Below are 23430 nucleotides of genomic sequence, written 5' to 3' on the forward strand. Positions count from 1 at the left end.
TTCCCCATCCATGAGACATGTCATTCACAATTAGCAAAAACTATCCATGGCAAGTTATCCATGTACAAAAAAGCTTGTGCAAAATGATAAATACAAAGTTGATCATCTAGTAGCATACCACCTAAGGCATGGCATGCCTAGAAGAAGCTTTACCTTGAAACTAAATAGAAGAGCTCTAATCATTCCTTAGTATAACCTTCCACCAATTATGAGATATTTCACAATCCAAATAAATATTTAATTAAAGATTTTAAATTAAAAAGTTTAATCTAAGAGAGAGAGAGAGACTTTTGATTTGAAAAGAAATTTGATTTAATTAAAAGAGAGAGAGAGAACCTAGGCCCTACAAATGAGAGAGAGGGGGAGAAAAAAAAGATTTAGTTAAAAAAGACTATACTCTTTCCTATTTTCCCCCTCCTCTCTCCATCTTCTTCTTCTTTTTTCTCTCTCTCTTCTTCTCTCTCTCTCTCTCTCAAAGTGTGTGAAAAACTATGTTCGAAAAACTTTAAATTAAAAAATATTTTAAAAATATTTAATTAAAAGAAAAGTTTAAATTAAAAAGTTTAATCTGAGAGAGAGAGAGAGAGAGACTTTTGATTTATTTAAAGGAGAGAGAGAGAGAGAGAGAGAGAGAGAGAGAGAGAGAGAACATAAGCCCTACAAATGACTGAGAGAGGGGAGAAGGGGGAGGAATTTAATTAAAAAGGGGAGGGGAAAAAGAAAGAGAGAGATTATAAGTGAGAGTGAGGGGAAGGGGTTTTAATTAAAAAAAAGGGGGGGGGGGGGGGGGAGGAGGGAACTTTAATGTAAAAAAGGAGGGGGAAGAGAAAATGAGAGATTGCATGTGAGAAAGAGGGGAAGGGAAGGGGTTTTGATTGAAAAAGGGGTAGGTTTGGGAAGCCCTCTGGAGATTCGCGGCTTTTTGAACCTACAGTGAAAATAATATAGTAGTAAGATACACTTGATTAACAATAAAATTCTCAAGCTCTTAAGGTTAGAAATGATAATTCTAACCATAACTCTTGGGTGATCAATGAAGAAATATAATCAAACCAACCAATCTTGTCTATGATTAATTGCATGAAAATGTGCAAAAACCTCAACTGGGATATCCTCTCAAGTAAACAATAAGATAAATGATAGTCTAGAGGCCACTTATGAACGAAGGCCGGTTACACACTGCACACTAGCGGACAGGAGGTGCAAGTTGTCCATTGCTTTCTTTACACACTAAACCGCGCCCATTTCACCAAAAGGGGGTTGGCCCATTGGTAATGAATGTGAGGTGTGGGGGATTGGTGGGGATTCAATTCTCGTCAATCCTATGGCGTTCTTTTTGAAAAAAGGTGTTGTCGTCTTGTACATTGGGCATGCCCGAATTTCGGGATGGGGGAGATCCCCCGCCTAGAAGTGTCCGCCAATTGCAAAAATCGGGCCCAATGACCTTTTGACATGTAGGGTAGCGGACACCTCTTTTTCCACCTCCTGTCCCGCCTAATAACTAATACCTCTACAAGTACAATATATATTTAAAAAGCAATAATGAAGAAGGGATGTAATGCAAGGAGACCGATTAATGAACTATCAAGACTTATCTACAAAGTACTTCTTATCATAGACATATCAACCTCTCTCTCTCTCTCTCTCTCTCTCTCTCTCTCTCTCTCTCTCTCTCTCTCTCTCTCTCTCTCTCTCTCTCTCTCTCTCTCTCTCTCTCTCTCTCTCTCTCTCTCTCTCCAAACATACACACACATGTATACATATATACATACGTAAAATATGTATATACACACAAATACATGCATAAATACACACCCACATGAGTGCGTGTGCTTTGTATCTATATTGCCATATAGATGGATATATATACACATGTATGTATGCATGTAGCTATGTATATATGTGTTTATGCATGCATGCAGACATGTATGTATGTATTTGTTTATTTATTTGTGGATGTAGCTTTGAAGGACACATGATCTTTCATTGTAAAGCTACTTAATTTCCCAAGATGTTGAGATGCTAGCATAATTGAGTGCAAAATAATCACTTTAATTGTCTTTTTTGGATTATTCTCTTTTTAGCAATTAATAAGACAAGGATTAAAGTTCATGAAAAGGTCCATATTTAACCCATATCAAAGCCCATAGGAGAGCTAAGTAATTAGACTATGTTGAAAGGTCCTAGACAATTTGACTCATCTCCAATAGGATGAGATTGGAATACCCATAGCAATGCCAATAATTGGATGATTGATTGGATTATTGCTAGGTATTCTAGGTACATATTGGATAACTAGTAGTTTTGAGATCCATGAATTGTGTGACTGATTCAGTATCTTAACAAACAAGGGCCAAATGAGTTCCCCGTTTGCTAACATATGTGCTATTTTTTTGTTATTAGGGCCAATGGCCAAATCCGCTCAGTTTCCTCTTCATGTATCCTCTTTTGGTGTAGCTCTTTATGCTTGTAATACTTAGGTCATGTCATTTTAAAAACAAACTTGAAATTGCCCTCAATCCATTTAATGCCAAGAAAGGCTTGATAAGGGCCTACTATGTCAATAGGGACATTTGAAGAGTGAAAAGGAGATGGACTAGAAGGTTTGATGTTAGTAAGAGGGATAACTTAGTTTTAGGGGATGAAAGTTGTATCTAAAGTTTGATGTTAGTAAGAGGGATCGCTTAGTTTTAGAGGATGAAAGTTGTATCTTGTTAGGTATGCTTGAATGACTTTTTGGTATTGAAATAGGCCATATTATCAACTTCTAAATGGCTCTACAATGTTTGTATGACTAGCTTTGGCATAGCTTGGTCTTGTAATTAGTTTCCAAAGTAGTATCGAGATTATTTGGGTTCTTCTTTTTTGAGAAGACATGAACTTTGAAAGATGCGTAAAGGGATGTATCTAAGGTTTGAACTCACAGTCCCATGGGCTCAAACCACTTGGGCTCCATACTTCCCAATTCTCTTGATTTGATGTACAAGAAGAGCTTTCTCAAAACGGGTACCTATAAGACCCTCACTTTTGTTATGGCATTCCATTGTGTGTCCCCTGGCTAAGAAGGTAGTGGCGTGAACGTGTGCTATATGATTGGAGGTTCGTAAATTTTGAAAGTAAACTTGCCTTTGTTTCACCGAGAGCGCGGACATAAAGACGTTTGTGTTTGTTTCTAGAAAAGTAGAGAACGGAATTATGTGGGAGATATTCAGTAGCGAAGGGCTTTAAAGCTTGAGGCCCTAGTAGAAGAGGAAACAACCCAAAAAATACTCCCCCGGGCCCCCCCCCCCCCCCCAAAAAAAAAAAGAAGAAAAAAAGGGTCTCAGCTAGCAGGAAAAGGAGGATAGGCTTCAAGGCTTGCTCGAGGTCGTTTTCTCTTTGTGTCGCTGCACAGAGTGTTGCTTGCTCCACCAATTGGAGCTCGCCACGCGGAAAGTGCAGTCTAGGACGAGATAAGATAGCTGAGAGGAACCAAAACCCTGAGGGCTTTGGGAACACAGTCTACAGCAAACAAAACACACATACACACACTCTCTCTCTCTCTTTTCTGCCCTCCCCCTGCGCTTTTCCTCTACCGTCACAGTTCTCTTGTCTTTCCTCTTCTTAAACTCTCTCTCTCTCTCTCTCTTTTCTTTTTGGTTGTTTATACATTTTCCTCCTCTGGTCCTCTGGAGCGAAAGCATGCATTGCATGCACGCACACGCTCTCACCAGGCGAATAGAGGCAGCGGGTTGAGCACAGCAGCTGCCGAAGCACTTGTTTTCAGTGCAGCAGGGTACGAATCAGAGAGAGAGAGAGATGCGCGCAAGCTGAGGGGGTCGCTACTTATTGTCCAATCATAGAGAGAAGAGGAAGGAGGAGGAGGAGGAAGAGCGATGGGAGGCTGCCGTAGCAGCTCAGCAGCCAGCGTGGTGCGGCGGCGAATGATGAGCGAAGGGATGGCCTTAATGGCGTCGTCGCGTCAAAACGATGGGGCCAGACGACGCCTTTCGTCAGCCGCCGCAGCAGCAGCACAGAGGCCACTGCCCTCCCTCAAACGCCCAGCAGCGGCTGAGCCCATTAATTTCCCCCTAAAGCGCCCCAGAACTAGCCGGGGTAAGCCCCACGCCAATTTAGCGGTCCTGCGCTATCTGTCCGTCATTCCTTCTATCAAACTAGAGCATCCCTCTGACACCTTTCCCTCCCCCTCTCCTCCTCCGCTTGTGCCTTCTCTGCCGCCTGTCAAAATGGAGCCACCCGATGAGCACAGCACAGCACAGCTATTGTTCCCGCTGAAGCTGGAGGAGGAAGAAGAAGATGAGCTGTATAATAATAGCGAGGATGCGTCTCTTCAACAAGTGCCGACCTTTTTCCCGATGGAGTACTTGCTGACGAGCTGCAATCCCAAGTGCGAGGATTTCCGGGAGAGCTTCGTGTGCTGCAACAATGTCTTCTCGACTGCCTCGCCATCGTCCCCTCTCTCTTGCTCGCCGCCCTGCATGAGCGAGGATTTTTCCAGCGATGATGTGGCGAGCTTCGCGATTCTCAACAATAGCAGCATCAACAATAAAAGCAGCAGCGCCTGCAACGATCAGGATTTCGACGAAGACACGGCCGGCGGCTCGTGCGACGTGGTAGACAGCCTACTGAGCAGCTGCGCGGGGATTTTCGACTCTGCTATGGCGATCTTCAGCTCGCATCAATTTGACCAGCAGCAGCAGCAGCAATGGCCGACCCTGATGGCGCCTAAGCTAGAATATTGCGTCGAGCAATCGGATCAGGATGTCGCGAGCAGCGATATTATGTCGACGGCCACTACGGCGACAACGTCCGACGCCGGTCAGGAGCTTGTCTCTAGTGACATGGACGAATACAGGATCGACCTCACCGACTTCGAGCCCGCCGAGCAGGACCTGCACGAGCAGAAGCTGCAGCTCCTTCCTACGGATCAGTGTAACGTCTACTGCGATCCCGAGCATCCCCATCTCCGGCCCGGCTGCCATCGAGGCCACGTCCAGCAGCAGCTCCGCCTGAGCCTCAACTACGACGACGTCCTGACCGCCTGGTCGGATCGAGGCTCCGTCTTGGCCGACGGAAGCTGGGACCGGGCGTCGCTGCACGACTGCCAGCTCGACTTAGCGGTGAGCTCCCAGTTTTCTCAATCTCAAATTCGATATTAGTTCTACGAGTAGTTATCTAGCCACGTTTCAGTATATGTGCTGAATTGGTCTTTCTTCAATCGGCAGGCCTGGGAGCCCGCCGACGGAAGCCTGTCTCTTCCTGTGGAGGTGATTCCTGAAGCCGGGAAAATGATCGTCTTGCCGCTGGACGACGGACTAGGCATCAACACCGCAATGGAAGACGGAAGCAATAATTCCGGTATGGCCAAAGACTCTTCTTGTTGCTACTCCGGCGGCCGGGAAGCTCGCGTCATGCGCTACCGTGAGAAGCGACGAACGCGCCTCTTCTCCAAGAAGATCCGATACGAAGTCCGCAAGCTCAATGCCGAGCGCAGGCCCCGAATGAAGGTATATTCAATTCGACACTACCTTCTCCGTCTTACCATCCATTTTCCCTTATTATCTCGATTATTACTAGTCTTCAGCTCATTTCTATGAGTGGACCTGTCACTGGCAGGGTCGATTCATCAAGCGAACCTCAGAATGAGTCCCCCCCACCCTTACACACCAATCAATCAATCAATCATCAAGGTTCTCTTTATGCATCGTGCCCCCCTTCCCTCGGTCGCTGCAACCAACGCCCCTCCAGTGGTTGGTTTGTCGATCAGTCATTTCCAACTCTTCTTGTTAGGCACCGCGATGCGCACGTCTGCCAGTGTTGTTGGTGATTGATCTACCTACGTCCAACATGGTCGAAGGCTCAAACGCACATTCGCGTTCGAAAATATGCTCAACGTGCAACATCTTTGTTCTAGTCCTTCTAGGCTGCCTCATCCAACACATCATTCACATCCAACCTTGCCCAAACCAGCAAGCACTTCCCTATTTAAGGCAAGGTGACAAAATTCTTAGAGGACCTTCATCGTGAGGTAGGTGTGCATACATAGGCATCTCCACTTTTAGTCCAATATGAGTTTGCTGTGAGTTGCGATCACATCTCCATTCGCCGAGCATAGCTCATGTTATGAATTTCATCCTAAGCATTCATTGTCAACCTTGTGCATCTTTCGTGAACAAGCTTCTTACCATTTGTAAGCTTGTTAGTTACAATGAACTTGTGTGAGTATCCAACTTATCTTCAATTCTCATTAACAAAAGAGAACAAATTGTAGTACAATATCTTGTGTAGGTTTTGAAAAAAACACCAGAAGGTGTGTGAAGGAGTTTGATAGTAACTAGCAAAAGATCTTTCATCCTAAAAGAGGATGACTTATTCCAACCATCTAGAAAATGATGGTTGATGTGGGTATCACACATACTTTAATTGTAGTTGAGAGGCCAAGATGTATCATTGTAGCAAAGCTAAAAACATTCTATAATCATCATTTGCAGGGGCTAAAGTCTTAATCACAAAGGCTTACAAATAAAATGTACATACTTTAGGCATATCGATATTTTAGTGCACAATTATGTTTAACAAAGCTTTCGGATTCACAATGACTATTGATGACAATGCTTTTATATTTTCATCAGGTCTATAACCAAGTATTGCAAGTACTTCTATGAAAGAGAATATCTCTATCAACAAAAGAAGACATATTTGCAGTTAAAATAATTGATTGGAATATGTCATATTTTTATATGATTAGTTCTAAGTATGGTTTATTGGTATAGGTACACTCATTTTACAATGTGAGTTTTGATTTGGCTAATATCTCTAGATGACATTAGTTTGTTGCTCATATTAGCTTCTTGTAATCCTTTGTTGCATCTTTTTCATGTCAATTGTTGTTGACACAAATTGTATAAACTCTAATTGTGTACTTGCATTTACACTAGGCTGCTTCGTGCGAAGCTGCTGTGTGAAGTGGCTTTGTCAAAGTTATAACAACACTTCACTTTCTTGGTTGCCACACTGTCTACTTCACTTTCTTCATCACCAAACTGAGAGAGAGAGAGAGAGAGAGAGAGAGAGAGAGAGAGAGAGAGAGAGAGAGAGAGAGAGAGAGAGAGAGAGAGAGAGAGAGAGAGAGAGAGAGTGTGTGTGTGTGTGTGTGTGTGTGTGTGTGCAAGTGAGTAAAAGATCTAAAGAGAGAACATTGTGCTAGTAGAGAGATCCAAACACATGATGCTATACTCTCTCTCTCTCTCTCTCTCTCTCTCTCTCTCTCTCTTGTGAGGCTATATTTCCCTCTCTCTAAGTATACCTCTCTCAATTGTGCTAACAAAGAGATGCATACATGTGAGGCTCCAAAAAAAGATAAATGTATATGTATCTTTATAACATGTAATCATCACTTGTGTGAGTATTTGATCTCTACTACAAGTCTTTTGGGCTATACAAACACACATTAATTTATTCTAGAACATATTTTTGATAGGTTATGTTTCACCTTCCCCATCTTTCCCAGCAAGGAATGGTAGGTGCTTTATGGTATCTTATTGTACAAAGCAACCATAAAGCAACATTGTGAAAGAAATAAACTTGCCATTTGCTTGTATCATTTGTTATTCCAACTCTCTCTCTCTCTCTCTCTCTCTCTCTCTCTCTCTCTCTCACATTACCTCACTCCTCCATTGCTTCCACTTGCTTCTGCTCCCATTCAAGCCTCACAGAGAGAGAGAGAGAGAGAGAGAGAGAGAGAGAGAGAGAGAGACTCAAGATGTGGAAACTCCAACAATCACAATGTGTGACCAACCATCCCTTACTCAAATGTTATTGAAAGAATAAAAGGCACCTACCACACCTGTAGTGTATAGGTATGCAAGGGCATCCACCACCTGCAGTGTACATGTGTGTGAGTATTGGCAGTGTAGTAATATGCCAATGGCATAGGCACATGTGCCTTTACTTCCAATAGCCTCCCACTTAAAGACAAATGTGTCCCTGGTGAGGAGAGAACAAGAAAAAAAGTGACAAAGTACAAATGTACATAAAGTATAACAAGGTGAGGAAAGATTCCATTGTATCCAATGTCCATTAGCTTTTCAAGGAAGACAAAATACTTCGTTGAGAGACTTTTAGCAAGCAGATCTATAGGGTTTTGGTCAGTTGAGATCTTGACACTCTCATTGAGCTTGTTCTCAAAGAGCTCTTTAATAAAATAGTAACACATCTCAATGTGCTTTGTCTTCACATGGAAGACCAAATTCTTGGACAACTTAATAGCACTCATAGACTCTGGATGGAGTATAGGGACCACATTAGTATTACCAAGTTTTGCTATAAGACGGGTTAACCAAAGAGCCTTCTTGCAAGCCATTGTGTGGCTGTAACATAATGTGTCTCTATAAGTAGATAGAGACGTGTGTTTGTACACCTTGGACATCTATGAAATAACACCTCCAACAAAGATGAAAACATAGACAGAGATGGACTTTCTACTATCTGTATGTCGTACATAATCACATCAATACATCCCACAACTCTTGTATCTTGACTAATATAATATATGCACATATCTATAGTGCCTCTAAGATACCTCATGATACCCTTCATGGCATCCCAATGCTGTCTACCAAGTGTAGCCATATAGTGTGCCACAACTTCCACTACAAATGCTATGTCAGGATGAGTGGCTATCATGGTATACATGAAATCTTTGCTGATACATAAGGGATCTTGGCCATCTCAGCTTTTTGCTCATCAGACACTGTGAACAATTGGTCTAATTAACCTTCACATGAGAAGATTAAGGATAGCCAATATGCTTAACATTCTATATATGAAATCACTCAAGGAACTTTTGGATGTACTCCTTCTCCGATAAATAAAGAAGCCCCTTGGAGCGATCGCATATGATGTGTATCCCAAGAATATGCGAGACCTATCCCATGTCCTTTATCTCAAAGCTCTTCTTGAGGGTTGACTTTTCAAGGCATCTTACTCATCATGAGTGCTCCCAGTAATCAACATATCATCAACATAGGGTATCAAAATCATAAGGTTGCCAACCTGGGCCTTCTCCATGTATAAACACGGATCCGTATCATTGTAGGTACATCCCTATGAATGCACGAAAGCATCAAACTTATGGTATCATTTTCTAGGTACCTATTGAAGGTCATAAAGGCTCTTAGTCAACTTGCACACTAGGTGTTCCCTGCCTTTTTTCTCAAAGTCTAATGCATATGACTCTCATCATGCAAGTCCCCATTAAGCAAACCATCTTGATATCTATCTAACAAAGGTCCAGATCTAGCTATACAACCAATGCCAAAACCAAGCATAAGGTAGTCATCTTGACTACAAGAGAGAAGACTTCATTGAAGTCAACACCATACTTCTGCTTAAAATCCTTAGTATTCAATCTAGCCTTTATGACCTATATAAGCATTTTTATTCCCTTTAAGGACATGTGTCCAAGGCGATGATGCCATACTAATACATGTAATGCTGCAACCCTTGCCAAAAGATTACATGTAGTACTATAGCCACTACCAAAACATGGTCGATAAATCTAGATACAAGGGATAAAGAGTGCCAGACTTGGTACCTTGTGCGAGAATAAGATTTTCACGAGTAATCTTCCATCAGGGATCCCTAAACAATACAACATAATCTACATCATCCAACTACCCAATAGAAAGTATACTCTTAGTTAAAGCTAGAACATGGCATACATCATGCAAAGTGAACATACTACCTGAAAGAAACTGCAACTCTTCAATACCAACAATATCTAATGCCAGGTCATTGCCCAATTTGACCAATCCTATCATGCTGTGATAGGAGTGGAACCACTCTTGATGAGAGGTAATGTGAAAGAAGCCTCGAAATCAATCAGACAATATTGAGCATAGACGGACGAGGCATTAGTCAATTGAGAAATATCAAGAGAAGAAGCTGCAAGTATGTAACCATCATCAAAATCAGTTTGCACAACATTAATCTCTTCAATCTTGAGCCTGAAATTGCTATGGATAATGTTACGGTCATCATTATTTTCCAGCACTTTGCCCTTTCCATTTCCTTGCACTTATCATCATGTAATTTATGGCACTATGACTGAAGATGGCCCTGCTTCCCACAATAGTGACAAGTCAATGCAAACTTATAGTCATGGGACTTATTGCGAGACTATCCATGTAATTGAGAACGAGACTTTTAAGTGACTCTCCCACAATGGTCATTATCCAGGGAGGTTAGTCATAAATATATGTATGTATCACATGGGCTCAACATAAGGGACTTTTAAATTACCATTTTTACACATTTTTTACATACAAAAGGGCCCCATATAAAGGGGTTAATTACAAATTGAATAGAAAAGGGATATGTTTTATTAAGGAAAATTTCACTGATAAGGATATTCATAAATAGGCCTTGAACACACGTGATATAGAGAGTATACATATAGTGAACTACCTGGGGGTCATTACTGCTCTTACCATAATTACCTTTGACTGTCAAAGCATGAGAACTATGAAAAACATCAATATTCTTTATGTTAACCTCTTCATTCAAGAGTGCACCCTCTATGTCCTGCAAGTTCAGCTCACCAATAGGCATATTTGCACACATAGTAGTATGGAATGTATCCCATGACTCATGCAATGTAACCAACAGGAACCAAGGAGGAAGATTCTACTTAAAGTTAAAGCTTTGTGAAGATGAGTGGCTAAAAATAGAATGAAACTTATTTAAGTGGGTGGACATGGAAGTCCCCTCCTTCATACAAAGGTCCATGAGTTGCTTTAGCTAATACATTTATCAAGCAGGACTTTACTTATCATAAATATAATGAATCTTCTCCCATAATTGCCAAGTAGTCTACCCTTTAGAGAAAACATGATTAAAAACCTTCCTAGAGAGTGAAAAAATGATTCTAGATTTATATAACTCATTCAGTTCAGCCCAATCCTTTCTATCAAAGCATTCATGCTTTACACCCTCATTTCTCAATGGCTTAATCTGCAATTTCTACACTAGAACCTTCCAAAATTGTGCTTTCTAATAGCTGTAATCTGTACCATTCAACTTGTTAATGTTTAAGATAGCACTGTCATTCGACTCCCTATCCATAATGCAATGATTGAAAGAATAATCTAAAATAAACACGTTGCTATAAATGACAGCCAAATAGGCCAAAATTGAGACCAAGATAATGTTCACTAACTGCCAAGAATGATGGTCAAGTCAAAGCATCTGCCCTCATATATGATGCATAAACCACTAGCATCTCAGTAAGCATGCAATTGGTGTTGAGAACTATCAAACTCAATGTGTTAAAGTGGGATAGGTCCAATTGGCATAACTATCATGCATAGAGTAGGTCCCAAGCTAATGGAAGAGAATTGCTAGTTATGTAAGTGAATACATCATTGACAACAACTTGATAGAGATAGGTACTAGCTCAAAGCATGAATCAAATCAGCCCACCAAGCAATAACTTCATCCAAATAACATTTAGAGAGTATAGACATAACTCGAGTGAGTCCCATGGTCTCATTGAAGTAAGCTCAACTGCATAAACCCAAAGCTCTGCTCACATGCAAAACAACTAAGTAGTACAAGTGACTCCCACTAGAACAAAACCAAATGCCAAATGAGCAATGCAAGCTCAAAATATCAAGTACATGGCCATCTGAAATCCCAAATACATCAAGTGTAAAGCCAAGAGTGTGAAACCTAAGAGAATCTGCAAGCCCATAATGCCAATGATCATTGTAGCAATTGGCCAAACCTCAAATATATAAAATAGAGCTCAAATGAGAAGCTCAAGATATTCCATAAGCATGTCCAGGTACATAGCATCAATGTCATACATCAATACATCCACTAAAGTGCCCGAATATCATCAAATGGCAATAGCCATAGACTTTTAGAGTCTGTTAGGTTACTATGATAGTATATAGCATGTATGTCTTGAACAATAGTTAACTGCAAGTCTATCCTCAATACAGTGAACAATAGGTTTGTTTACAAGATAGTGAACAACATGCCTATCTTGCAACACAGTGAACAACAGGTTCTGGTACTACAACACAATGAATAGCAAGTCTTTCTTCCACCTGAGTAAACAACAAGTCTGTTTGTTAACCCTAGTGCAAGAAAGGCAAAAAAAAGAAATAAAAATGAAGCAAAAGAAAATTTTACAATATAGGCCAAAGTGGAAAAAGGCATCCCGACAGTAGAAATAAGAGAAAAAAAGGCCAAAAGCACAAAGAGACCTTAAAAACCCAAGGCGAGTGTAAAAATGGAAGAGACACATTTTAAAATGCAAAGTCAACCCTAAATATTTGTAAAAGAGCACCAAGATCCTTCCTATGCAATTTGCAAAGAGTAGATGGGCATGGGTGAAGCTACAATATAAATAGAAGGGAATAGAAAAAGAGGACCTAAGCTAAAATGGTCAGTCATGTAAAAAAGGGGTGGGTACCCGAAATGGATTAGGGCATGTATAAAATCCAAAAAGTGAACAGAGAAGCTCATTCTTCTGTGTGGCCAAAAGTAGCTCTCCTCTTCTTCTTCTTCTTACTCTTGCTTGTGCTTGTGCTCGAGAGAGGGAGTGTGAGAGTGTAAGGGAGTGAGTGTGTGAGAGTCAAGGACTGTGGTGAAGAAGCTCTCCATCTTCTCATCTCTTTTCCTTCTTCTCTTCTCTTCTCTTGGCTCGTGTGGGGCAATGGAGCATGGAGCTTGGAGCTTAGGGATCGAGCTTGCGTAAGCTTGCACCTTGGATCGTAGAGCTACCGAAGTGCTTGAGGGGGGAGGAAACTCGATTGAGCATGGAGGTAAGCTCACTACACTCGTATGTGTGAGAGTGCATATGGCTATGTGAGAGGTAGCCATTACACTTGGCTTGAAACAATAAGCAGCCCGTGGATCTTGGCGGTCGAGCACAAAGTAAGTCTATCCCACATTGTCCTACACATAGAGTAGACAATAAGTCTATCTTGCACAAAGTAGATAGCATGTCCTACACAGAGTAAACAATAGGTTTGTCCTACATAAAATAAGCAATATATTTGTCATGCATAAAGTAAGTAGCAGGTATATCCTACACATACTAAATAGTAATTCTATCCTACATAGAGAATAACAAGCCTAGCCTAAAAGGTGAGAAGGATTGAAGCTTGCACAGGAGAGCTATGGTGGAGAGAGAGAGAGAGAGAGAGAGAGAGAGAGAGAGAGAGAGAGAGAGAGAGAGAGAGAGAGAGAGAGAGAGAGAGAGAGAGAGAGAGAGAGAGAGAGAGAGAGAGAGAGAGAGTCACAATGTGGGAACTCCAACAGTCACAATGTGTGACTGGCCTTCCCTTTATTCATCTGTCACTAAAAGAATAAAGAATAAAGTAAGAGTGAACAGGCGCCCACCGCTTGTAGTGTTTAGGCACGGGTACTATTAGTGTAGTAATACATGGGCGGCTAGGCAGAGGCACCTTTATTCCAAAAAACCTTCTACTTAAAAGTGAATCTGCCCCAGTGAGGAGTGAAAAAGAAAAAGAAAAGACGGTACAACATGTACACATGTTCAATAGGATGAGGAAAGGCGTCATCTCATCCCACACCCATCAATCTCCTAAGGAAGGCAAAGTGTTCCATAGAGAGGCTTTTGATGAGCAGATCTGCAGGATTCTGGTCGGGTCAAGATCTTGACAAGGTCAATAGACTTGTCCTCAATGATCCCACATATGAAGTGATATCTCACCACCTCAATGTGTTTCGTCTTCACATGGAAGACCAAATTCTTGACTAACTAAACAACACCCAGAGAATCCAAATGTAGTGTAGGGATAGAATCAATACCAAGGTCATGAGCCAAATGGCCTAACCATATAGCCTCCATGCAAGCCTCAATGGCTACAACATACTCAACCTCAGTGGTGGAAAGAGCTTACACTTCTGCACCTTGGACATCCAAGAGAAAAAACCTCCAACATAGGTGAACAGATAGCCACAGAAGAGGACTTCCTACTATCTGCATGTCCTGCATAATTAGAGTTAGTGTACCCCAAGACTCCTATATCTTGGCTACCATAGCATATGCACATATCTGTAGTGACCTTCAGGTATCTCATGATACCCTTCACGGCATCCCAATGCTTCTTGCCAGGTGTAGCCATATAGCGTGCCACAACACCAATTGCAAAGGCAATATTTAGACGAGTGGCTATCATGGCATACATCAAATATTGGCCATCTCAGTCCTTTGCTCATCTGTTTGCGGACAATCAGCCTGTGATACCTTCACATAAGAAGGCAATGGATAGCACCTCCAACATAGGTGAACACATAGCCAAAAGTGGTGGAAAGAGCTTACACTTCTACACCTTGGACATCCAAGAGACAGCACTAAGAGGCCTATCCTAGACCCTTCATCTCAAAGCTCTTCTTGAGCTGAGCCTTAAGAGCATCTAGCTCATCATCGGCTTTCCCTAATCTCATCATGCAAATCTCCATGTAAAAATGTCATCTTGATATCCATTTGATACAAGTCCAAGTCAAGCTACACAACTAAGGCCAACACTAAGTGGAGGGTAGTCATCTTAACCACAAGAGAAAAAACTTTATCAAAGTCAACTCCATGCTCTTGTTTAAAACCCTTAGTAACAAGTTTTTCCTTATAAGCCAGTTTGGGGTGTCCAGGGGTACTCTTCAACTTGTACACCCATTTGCATGGCAGAGCCTTATTGCCACTAGGCAAGGAAACCAAATCCCAAGTCTCATTCTTATGCAAGGAGTCTATCTTAGACTGCATAGCCCTCTCCCAAGAGTGACTATCACCCTTGCATATAGCCTCATCATAAGTGATAGGCTCTCCTATATCTATAACCAAGAAATAATGCATTGAGGGCTGAAATCTATCAGCGGGACGTCTATCTCTAGTAGAATGCCACACTCTAGGCTCTTGCTGCATGTCCAACATTTTGTCCAATACCCTGGCCTTGAGTACCTATTGCTGCTGCAAGTTGTCAAGTTGACTATGCGGGAGCTCATGGCTCCTCTTGAAATATAACATTGTGTATCTCCACTATCTTCTCAAGCTGCCTATACATCTTGTCTTCATGGAAGACTACATCATGGTTGTGGATGACTTTCCGTGCCTACGAATCCCATAGACAGTACCCCATCTCTCCTACATCTTCATAGCCAAGGAATATGCATTTAACACTCTTAGGATCCAGCTTGCTATGCTTGTCCTTGGGCACATGGAAAAATGCCTCACATCCAAAGACACATAAATGCGCATAAGAGAGAGGCTTGCCTATCCATACCTCCTCTACAACCTGGAAATCAATGGCACTATAGGGTGATCTATCAATGATATGCACGACAGTCGTAACTGCATCAGCCCAAAAGTATTGGGGTAGGCCTGCATGGCTAAGCATATTGGGAACCCTCTCTTGGATGGTCCCATTCATCCACTCAGCCACCCTACCATTCTGGGGAGGGGTGTAGGGGGCGGTCAACTAATGCTTGATACACCTCTCATCACATAACTGCTCAAAAGCACATGAGACATACTCACCCCCATTATCTGTCCTTAGGCATTTTAGCCTATGCCCAGACTAGTTTTCTGCCAAAGCAAGCCATCTCTAACAAACTACCAATACATCGGATTTCTGCTTTATGGGATACGCCCATACTTTACATGAAAAATAATCTATGAAAGAAACAAAATACTTCGCACCACCCATAGACTGATAGGGCATGGGCTCACAGACATCAGAATGAACCAAAGCTAAGGGCTCACTCATGCATGACATACCAAACTTCTTATGCGTAGACCTAGTCTGCCTGGCATAAAGACAATGATCACAAGAATCAGAATGAGAATAGTCAAGGGACGGTAAGCACTGCAAACTAGAAAGCATTTTCATTCCCTTAATGGATATGTGCCCTAAACGGGCATGCTAAAGAGATACATGAGATAAATACCCCACAGACAAAGCATGATCAACTATAGATATCCAGAAACAACTAAGGGGTAGAGGCTGCCAACCTTGGCACCTTTCGCAAGCACAAGCCTACCACAAGCAATCTTCTATGCAAAGTCTCCAAAAGATACATGATATCCTGCATCATCAAGCTATCCAGCGGACACGAGACTGCATGTCAATGCAGGTATATGATGTAGATCGTGCATAACAAAATTGTTGCCAGAAGAAAATTGTAGCCTAACATCACCAATGCTAACAATCATAAACCTATCATCACCCAAGCACACGGATGCCGAAATAGAATAGTATGAATGGAACCACTCTTGGCAAGGTGTCACATGAAAGGATGCACCTGAGTGTCCAAGATCCAACACTATGCATACATAGAGTGTATCTTTGTCATCTGCGAAGCACTAGATGAAGCTGCTGCAAGGATATAATCCCCATCACTATCCTCGGACTACATAACATTAATCTCTTCAATTTTAACACTTGACTTAGCAAGTACTATGCTACGATCAAAAGACTTTCTTCGTGCTTTCTCTTTCCCCTTGTCTTTGCGCCTTTCATTGCACAGTTCATGACATTGTGGCCTTATATGGCCTTTCTTCCCACAATGATGACAAGTTAGATTTGCATTTCTCCCACTAGACTTACTGCATGACTTGCCACGCGACTTGGACCAAGATATCTGCAAATCCTATCCATAGTCATTACCACAGTCATTCTTTGCATTTCCATCATGTCGGCCTCTAATTGTCAAAGCATGATGAGACACATGAGAGGCATCCAAATTCTTATGGTTTATCTCTTTCTTGCAGAAGAGAGCTCTCAATATCATATAGCTTCAAAGTAGTGGCAGAACCACTTAAGGCAATGCGTGCGGAATACATCCCAAGACTCATTAAGAGTAAAGCAAGAACAATAGAGTGACATCCTCTTTGAAATCAATGCCTTGCGAAACCAAGTTCATAAGAATAGCATGAAACTAGCTTAGATGAGCATACATGGTCACATTCTCTTTCATGCAGAGATCCATGAGATGTTTCAGCTAATACATTTGACTTGTATGAATTTTCTTATCATGGAGGCTCTTGATCTTATTCCAAAGCTGCCAAGCACTCCATTCTTCCTCAACCACATTGTAATGCATCTATTTAGTGAGAGACAAGATGAGGGTGGACTTGCATAACTCATCAAGCTCCATCCATTCGTTATCAGTCATAGTTTCAAGCTGCTCGCCACACAACCTTAGTGGCTTTATCTGTAATTTTTGCACCAATGCTTGCCAAACTTGGCTCTTCCAATAGGCATAATTCATACCATCAAGCTTAGTGATATTGAAGATAGCATTGTCAGTGGAAGAAGATGCCATATTGCAAGTTGAAACAATGCAGACAGTTCAAAACTACTCATTGTAAACTGCAAAAAATAACAAAAAAAACCACCAAAACCAAGGCAAAATGGTGAAAAACAAATATTTAATGATGCTTCCCACCAAGAGCCATCAAAAGTACATCAAACTAGGATGATTTAGCATGAAAAATACATGACAGTTCGGAGATATATGCTTGCTGTAATTTATGACATCAATGTACAATGAGAGCTGACAGTAGGCAGAACCCAATATTCAAAGTCAATCACTGATTGTTGAAAGGTGAGAAGGTTCAAAGCTCGCACGCGAGAGCTATGGTGGGAGAGCAAGAGCAAGAAAGAGAGAGACAAAAAATGGGAACTCCAACAACCACAATGTGTGCCCGGGCCTTCCTTTATTCAAATTGTCACTAAAAGAATAAAGAATAAGTTACTGTGATGGGCGCCCGCCACCTACAGTGTGCAGTGGTAGGTACTGTCAGTGTAGCAATATATGGGCGGCTAGGCGGAGGCGCCTTTACCCCCAAAAACCTCCCACTTAAGGCGAATCTGCCCCAGTGAGAGAAAAAAAAGAAAAGACAGTACAACATGTACACATGTACAACAAGATGAGGAAAAAGATGACATCTCATCCAATGCCCATCAATCTCCTGAGGAAGGCAAAGCACTCGGTAGTGAGGATTTTCCTGAGCAAGTCTACAGGATTCTGGTCAGTCGAAATCTTGACAAGGTCAACAGACTTGTCCTCAACGACCTTGCGAATGAAGTGATACCTCACCTCAATATGTTTCATCTTCGCATGGAAGACCATATTCTTGGCCAACTGAATGGCACTCATAGAATCTGAATGCAGTGTAGGCATAATATCTGTCATACCAAGGTTTGCAATCAAACGGCCTAACCAAATAGCCTCCTTGCAAGCCTCTATAGCTACAATATACTTGGCCTCTGTAGTAGTAGAAAGGGTCATACACTTCTGCGCCTTGGACATCCAAGAGATAGCCCCTCCAACATAAGTGAACATATAGCTAGAAGTGGACTTCCTACTATCCTACATAATCAGAGTCAGTGTACCCCACGACTCCTGTATCCTGGCTACCATAACAAAGACACATATCTGTTGTGCCTTTCAGGTACCTCATGATACCCTTCACAGCATCCCAATGTTTCTTGCCAGGTGTAGCCATATAACGTGCCACAACCCCAACTGCAAAAGCAATATCTAGACAGGTGGCTATCATGGCATACATAAGACTGCCCACGGCTGATGTATAGGGAATGTTGGTCATCTTGGCCCTCTGCTCATCTGTCTATGAACAATCAGCCTGTGAAACCTTCACATGAGAAGGTAATGGACAGCCAATAGCCTTAACATCCTGCATGCGGAAGCGCTCAAGGACTTTATGTACGTTCTCCCTCTGTGATGACTGATAGAGAGTCCCTAAGATCTATCGCGCGTGATGTGCATACCAAGTATATGAGAGGCCTATCTCAGATCTTTCATCTCAAAGCTCTTCTTGAGCTGAGCCTTAAGAGCATCAAGCTCTTTATGGGTTATCCTTGCTAAAACCATGTCATCCACATAGAGTACCAAAATCGGTAAAGAACCGTCACGAGCTTTCTTCGTACACAAGCACGGATCCATAGCACTGCGACTGTAGCCATGTGACTACATGAATGCATCAAACTTATGGTACCATTCCCTAGGTACTTGCTTTAAGCCATATAGACTCTTGTTTAGCTTGCACACTAGGTGTTCCCTGCCAGGGTCTACAAAGCCCTTAGGCTGCTCCATGTAAATCTCATCATGCAAGTCCCCATGTAAAAAAAGCCGTCTTGACATCCATTTGGTACAAGTCCACGTCAAGATGTGCAACCAAGGCCAAGACTAAGCGTAGGGGTGGTCATCTTGACCACATGAGAAAAGACTTCATCAAAGTCAACACCATGCTCCTACATAAAACCCTTAACAACCAATCGAGCCTTGTATGCCGGCTTGGGGTATCCATGGGTACTTTTCAGCTTGTATACCCAATTGCATGGCAAAGACTTCTTACCTTGAGGCGAGGAAACCAAATTCCAAGTCTGATTCTTATGCAATGAGTCAAGCTCAGACTGCATGGCCCTCTCCCAAGAGTGACAATTACCTCCGCAAATAGCCTCATCATAAGTGAGAGGCTCTCCTGCATCTGTAACCAGTACATGATCCATAGAGGGTGCAAAATGGTCAGGAGGTTGTCTATCTCTAGTAGAACGCCTCAACCCAAGCTCTGTTGCCTGATCGACATCATGTCTAGCATCTGGGCTATGAGCATCACGTGATGCTGCATGCTGTCTAGCTAGCCATGGAGCAGGCTAAGTAAGAGTAGGTGGCTCCTCCTAAAAGATAACTCTGTGTACCTCAACCACTTTCTCAAAGCTGCATATGCATTTTATCCTCATGAAAGATGACATCATGGCTGCGAATCACTTTCCTTGCCTGCGGATCCCATAGATGGTAACCCATCTCTCTTGCATCTCCGTAGCCAATGAAAATGCATTTGACACTCTTAAGATCTAGCTTATTTCATTTGTCCTTGGGTATATGGCAGAATGCCTCATATCCAAAGACATGCAAATGATCATAAGAGGGAGTTTGCCTGCCCATACCTTCTCTGCAACCTGAAAGTCAATGCCACTGCTAGGCAATCGGTTTATGAGATGCACTGCAGTAGTAACTACCTCAGTCCAAAAGTGCTATGGTAAGCCAGTCTGTCTAAGCATGCTACGGACCCTTTCCTGGATGGTCCTATTCATGCGCTCAGCCATACCATTCTGGGGTGGGGTGTAAGGGGCGGTCAACTGACACTTACTGTCCTACTCATCACAAAACTACTCAAAATCATGTGATACATACTCACCCCCATTATCTGACCTTAGGCATTTGAGCCTTTTCCTAGACTGGTTTTCTGCCAATGCAAGCCAATGCTGAAATATATCTAAGACATCATATCTTCTCTTTATGGAATAAGCCCAAACCTTACGTGAGTAATCATTTATGAAAGTAACAAAGTACTTTGCCCCACCAAGTGACTGACAGGGCATGGACCCACATACATCTGGGTGCACAAGAGCTAAGGGCTCACCCATGCGTTTCTTACCAGACTTTTTATGCGTATTTCTAGTCTGTCTGCCATACAAAAAATGATCACAAGAATCAAAATTCGAAGAGTCAAAAGGCGGAAGATACTGCAAAGCACGGAGCATTTTCATTCCTTTAGGAGACATATGCCCCAAACGAGCATGCCAAAGGGATACATGGGGAATAGAACCCACAGACAAAACATGATCCAATGTAGCTCCTAATACAAGTAAGGAATAGAGGCTGTCAGACTTGGCACCTCTTGCAAGTACAAGCCTGCCATGAGTAATTTTAATGCAGAGTCTCCAAAAGACACAAAATACCATGCATCATCAAGCTGTCCAGCTGACATAAGGCTGCTGTCAACACTGGTACATGGCGTACATCATGTAAAACAAAGCTGCTAGAAGGAAACTGCAGCCGAACATCTCCAATGCCCACAATGTTAAGAGACCTATCATCACCAAGATGCACAGAACCAAACATGGTACGATAGGTATGAAACCAATCCCGATAGGGTGTTACATGAAAGGACGCATCCGAATCCAAGAGCCAGCACTACGCATACATAGAATGTATTGCAGAAGTCTGTAAGGTATCGCATGAAGAAGCTGCAAGTATATAATCATCATTTGAATCGGTGACCTGCATGACATTAACCTCTTCTATCTTCACACTGGACTTTGCAGGTACAATACTGCGCTCAGAAGACTTTTCCTTCACTTTTTCTTTTCCCTTTTCCTTGCGCTTATCATCCGCATTTTATGGCACTGCGGCCTAATATGTCCTGCTTTCTCCACAATAATGACAGGTAAGATTAGACTTCCATCAACGAGACTTACTACGACTATGTGACTTGGACCTGGACTTTTGAGAGTCCCTGCCCTTAAGATCATTATCATGCCTACCATGTTTGCCACCTCTAACGGTCAATGCATGTGAAGAGTGGGAAGCATTATTGTTTCTCCTGTTGATTTCCTTAGTCAATAAAGCACTCTCAACATCTTTGATTTTCAGCCCATCAAGCTTGTTCATGCATATGGCAGTACAGAAGACATCCCATGATTCAGGCAAGGTGCCAAGCATAAACGACAGGTGCAAGTTGTCTTTGAACTCAATACCCTGTGACAGCAGACTCTTCATGATAGCATGAAACTGACTAAAATGAGATGAAAGGGAGGTCCCCTCCTTCATGCAAAGACCCATTAACTGCTTCAGCCAATACATCTGTGACGCAGGACTCTACTACACATAAAGCTCCTGAATTTTCTCCCATAAGTCCCATGCACTCTGACTCTCATCTTCAACAACATTATGATGGACCTCTTCTAAGAGTGACAAAATAATGGTAGACTTGCATAGCTCATCAACTTCCATCCAAATATCATCATCCATATCCTCAGGTTTGACACCCTTGAAATGCAAGGGTCTAATCTGCAATTTCTGCACCAAAACTTGCCATATTTAGGATTTCCAATACCCATAGTTGGTATCATCCAACTTGACAATGTTAAAGAGAGCTGTATCTTTCAAATGACCAGCCATACTATTCCAAATCAATGCATAGGTAAGTGACATGAGCATAAGTGCATGTCCAAGCAGTCAAGCATAGATCGATAAGTGCCAAGATACATCCAAGATAAATATCCAAATGCTATGGAAAGCAGAGCTCAAGCTCAACCAATGATTAAGAAGCAATGTCAAACTCTTTTCCAATCCATGATGGTCGATACATCAATGTACATCTCCAAGACATGACTCGAATAGCATAGGCATAAGCATACATGAGTAGAATAGCTTCAACCCAACTATTTACAGCAGACATTCACTGCTCCAGACTGAGTATTTCAGGCCTCAAATCAGTACCAAAATGATGGCAATCCATTAACATAGCATCTCCATGCATGTAGACATCATCCGAACATCAACATGCATCAAGTGATCAATCCCGGTAAGCATAGACTTCAAGAGATAAGTGCTGCCCTGTTTTGGCTAGATCTGGGACAGTTCAAAATAGTCAATGGCTGAGCTAAATTAGCTTCAAATGCGTCTCACATAAGAGGCATAACATCCACAAGTGATCTAGTATCAATAGACATCAGTAGAAGCATCACATAAGCCATAGGCATACAAATACATGCTCTCTCAAACCTGAAATCTGTTGCAAAATATTTTGTCATTAGAATTTGGCAAATCCGACATCACCATCGTGTCCGGAGCCTATCAAAACCCTAACTTAGACTCTTACCTTGCCTGAATTGGGTTCCAAATGCCCAAGATATGACAAAAAGAGTGATTTTTGAGCCATTTTTGAAAACATGCGCAAAATAAAATGTGAGCATGCTGCTATACTTGAGGGGCCAAATCAAGGTCGGTAGGGAATAAGCAAGAGCCCAATGAAGCCCTACACAAGCCTAGGACAAGTCCAAGCAAGAGGTGAAAAGAACAAGCTTCAATGATGGAAGCTATGGCTGCCTCTGCATGAAATCCTGCTGTTCATGTCAAAGAATGACTGAGAACTGAGTGAGAAGAAAGCTCTCATACCTCGTGTAGTTGCTGGGGAAGGCCGGGAAGCACTTGCAAAAGACCTGCTCTAATACCAGTTGAAAGCTGAGAAGGATCGAAGCTTGCACGCAAGAGCTATGGCAGGAGAGCAAGAGCAAGAAAGAGAGAGACAAGAAATAGAAACTCCAACAACCACAATGTGTGGCCGGGCCTTCCTTTATTCAGACTATCACTAAAAGAATAAATAATAAGTGACTGTGACGGGCGCCTGCCACCTGCAGTGTGTAGTGGCGGGTATTGTTAGTGTAGTAATACACGAGCGGCTAGGCGGAGGTGCCTTTATCCCCAATAATTATCAATGCAAAATCAGCATCAAGCAGGCATAAACAAGCATGTAACAACTAAACTAACATGAGCTAACACCCAAGCATGTCAGACAAAGTTTGTTAG

General features: G+C 42.2%; 1 protein-coding gene across 1 annotated transcript; it reads left to right on the forward strand.

The window, feature by feature from the left end:
• The first annotated feature begins 3503 nt into the window (after positions 1-3503).
• Positions 3504-6770, forward strand: LOC148015828 (uncharacterized). Its single transcript, XM_087664598.1, has 3 exons — positions 3504-5120; positions 5226-5507; positions 5617-6770. Exons 1-3 carry the CDS (start codon positions 3876-3878, stop codon positions 5644-5646), a joined length of 1557 nt encoding a protein of 518 aa, XP_087520724.1. The 5' UTR covers positions 3504-3875; the 3' UTR covers positions 5647-6770.
• The last annotated feature ends 16660 nt before the right edge of the window (positions 6771-23430 follow it).

Source organism: Lygodium microphyllum, chromosome 23, assembly GCF_053477565.2.
Source record: "Lygodium microphyllum isolate KBCC chromosome 23, Lygodium_microphyllum_v1.1.10, whole genome shotgun sequence".
NCBI lineage: Eukaryota > Viridiplantae > Streptophyta > Polypodiopsida > Schizaeales > Lygodiaceae > Lygodium > Lygodium microphyllum.

What these genes read in the sequence shown, in the direction of transcription:
- LOC148015828 (XM_087664598.1), top strand. Translation starts at nt 3,876, where the DNA reads ATGGGAGGCTGCCGTAGCAGCTCAGCAGCCAGCGTGGTGCGGCGGCGA. An exon ending in ACTGCCAGCTCGACTTAGCG is followed by an intron (nt 5,121 to 5,225) that starts GTGAGCTCCCAG and finishes TTCAATCGGCAG; the next exon opens with GCCTGGGAGCCCGCCGACGG. An exon ending in AGCGCAGGCCCCGAATGAAG is followed by an intron (nt 5,508 to 5,616) that starts GTATATTCAATT and finishes TGTCACTGGCAG; the next exon opens with GGTCGATTCATCAAGCGAAC.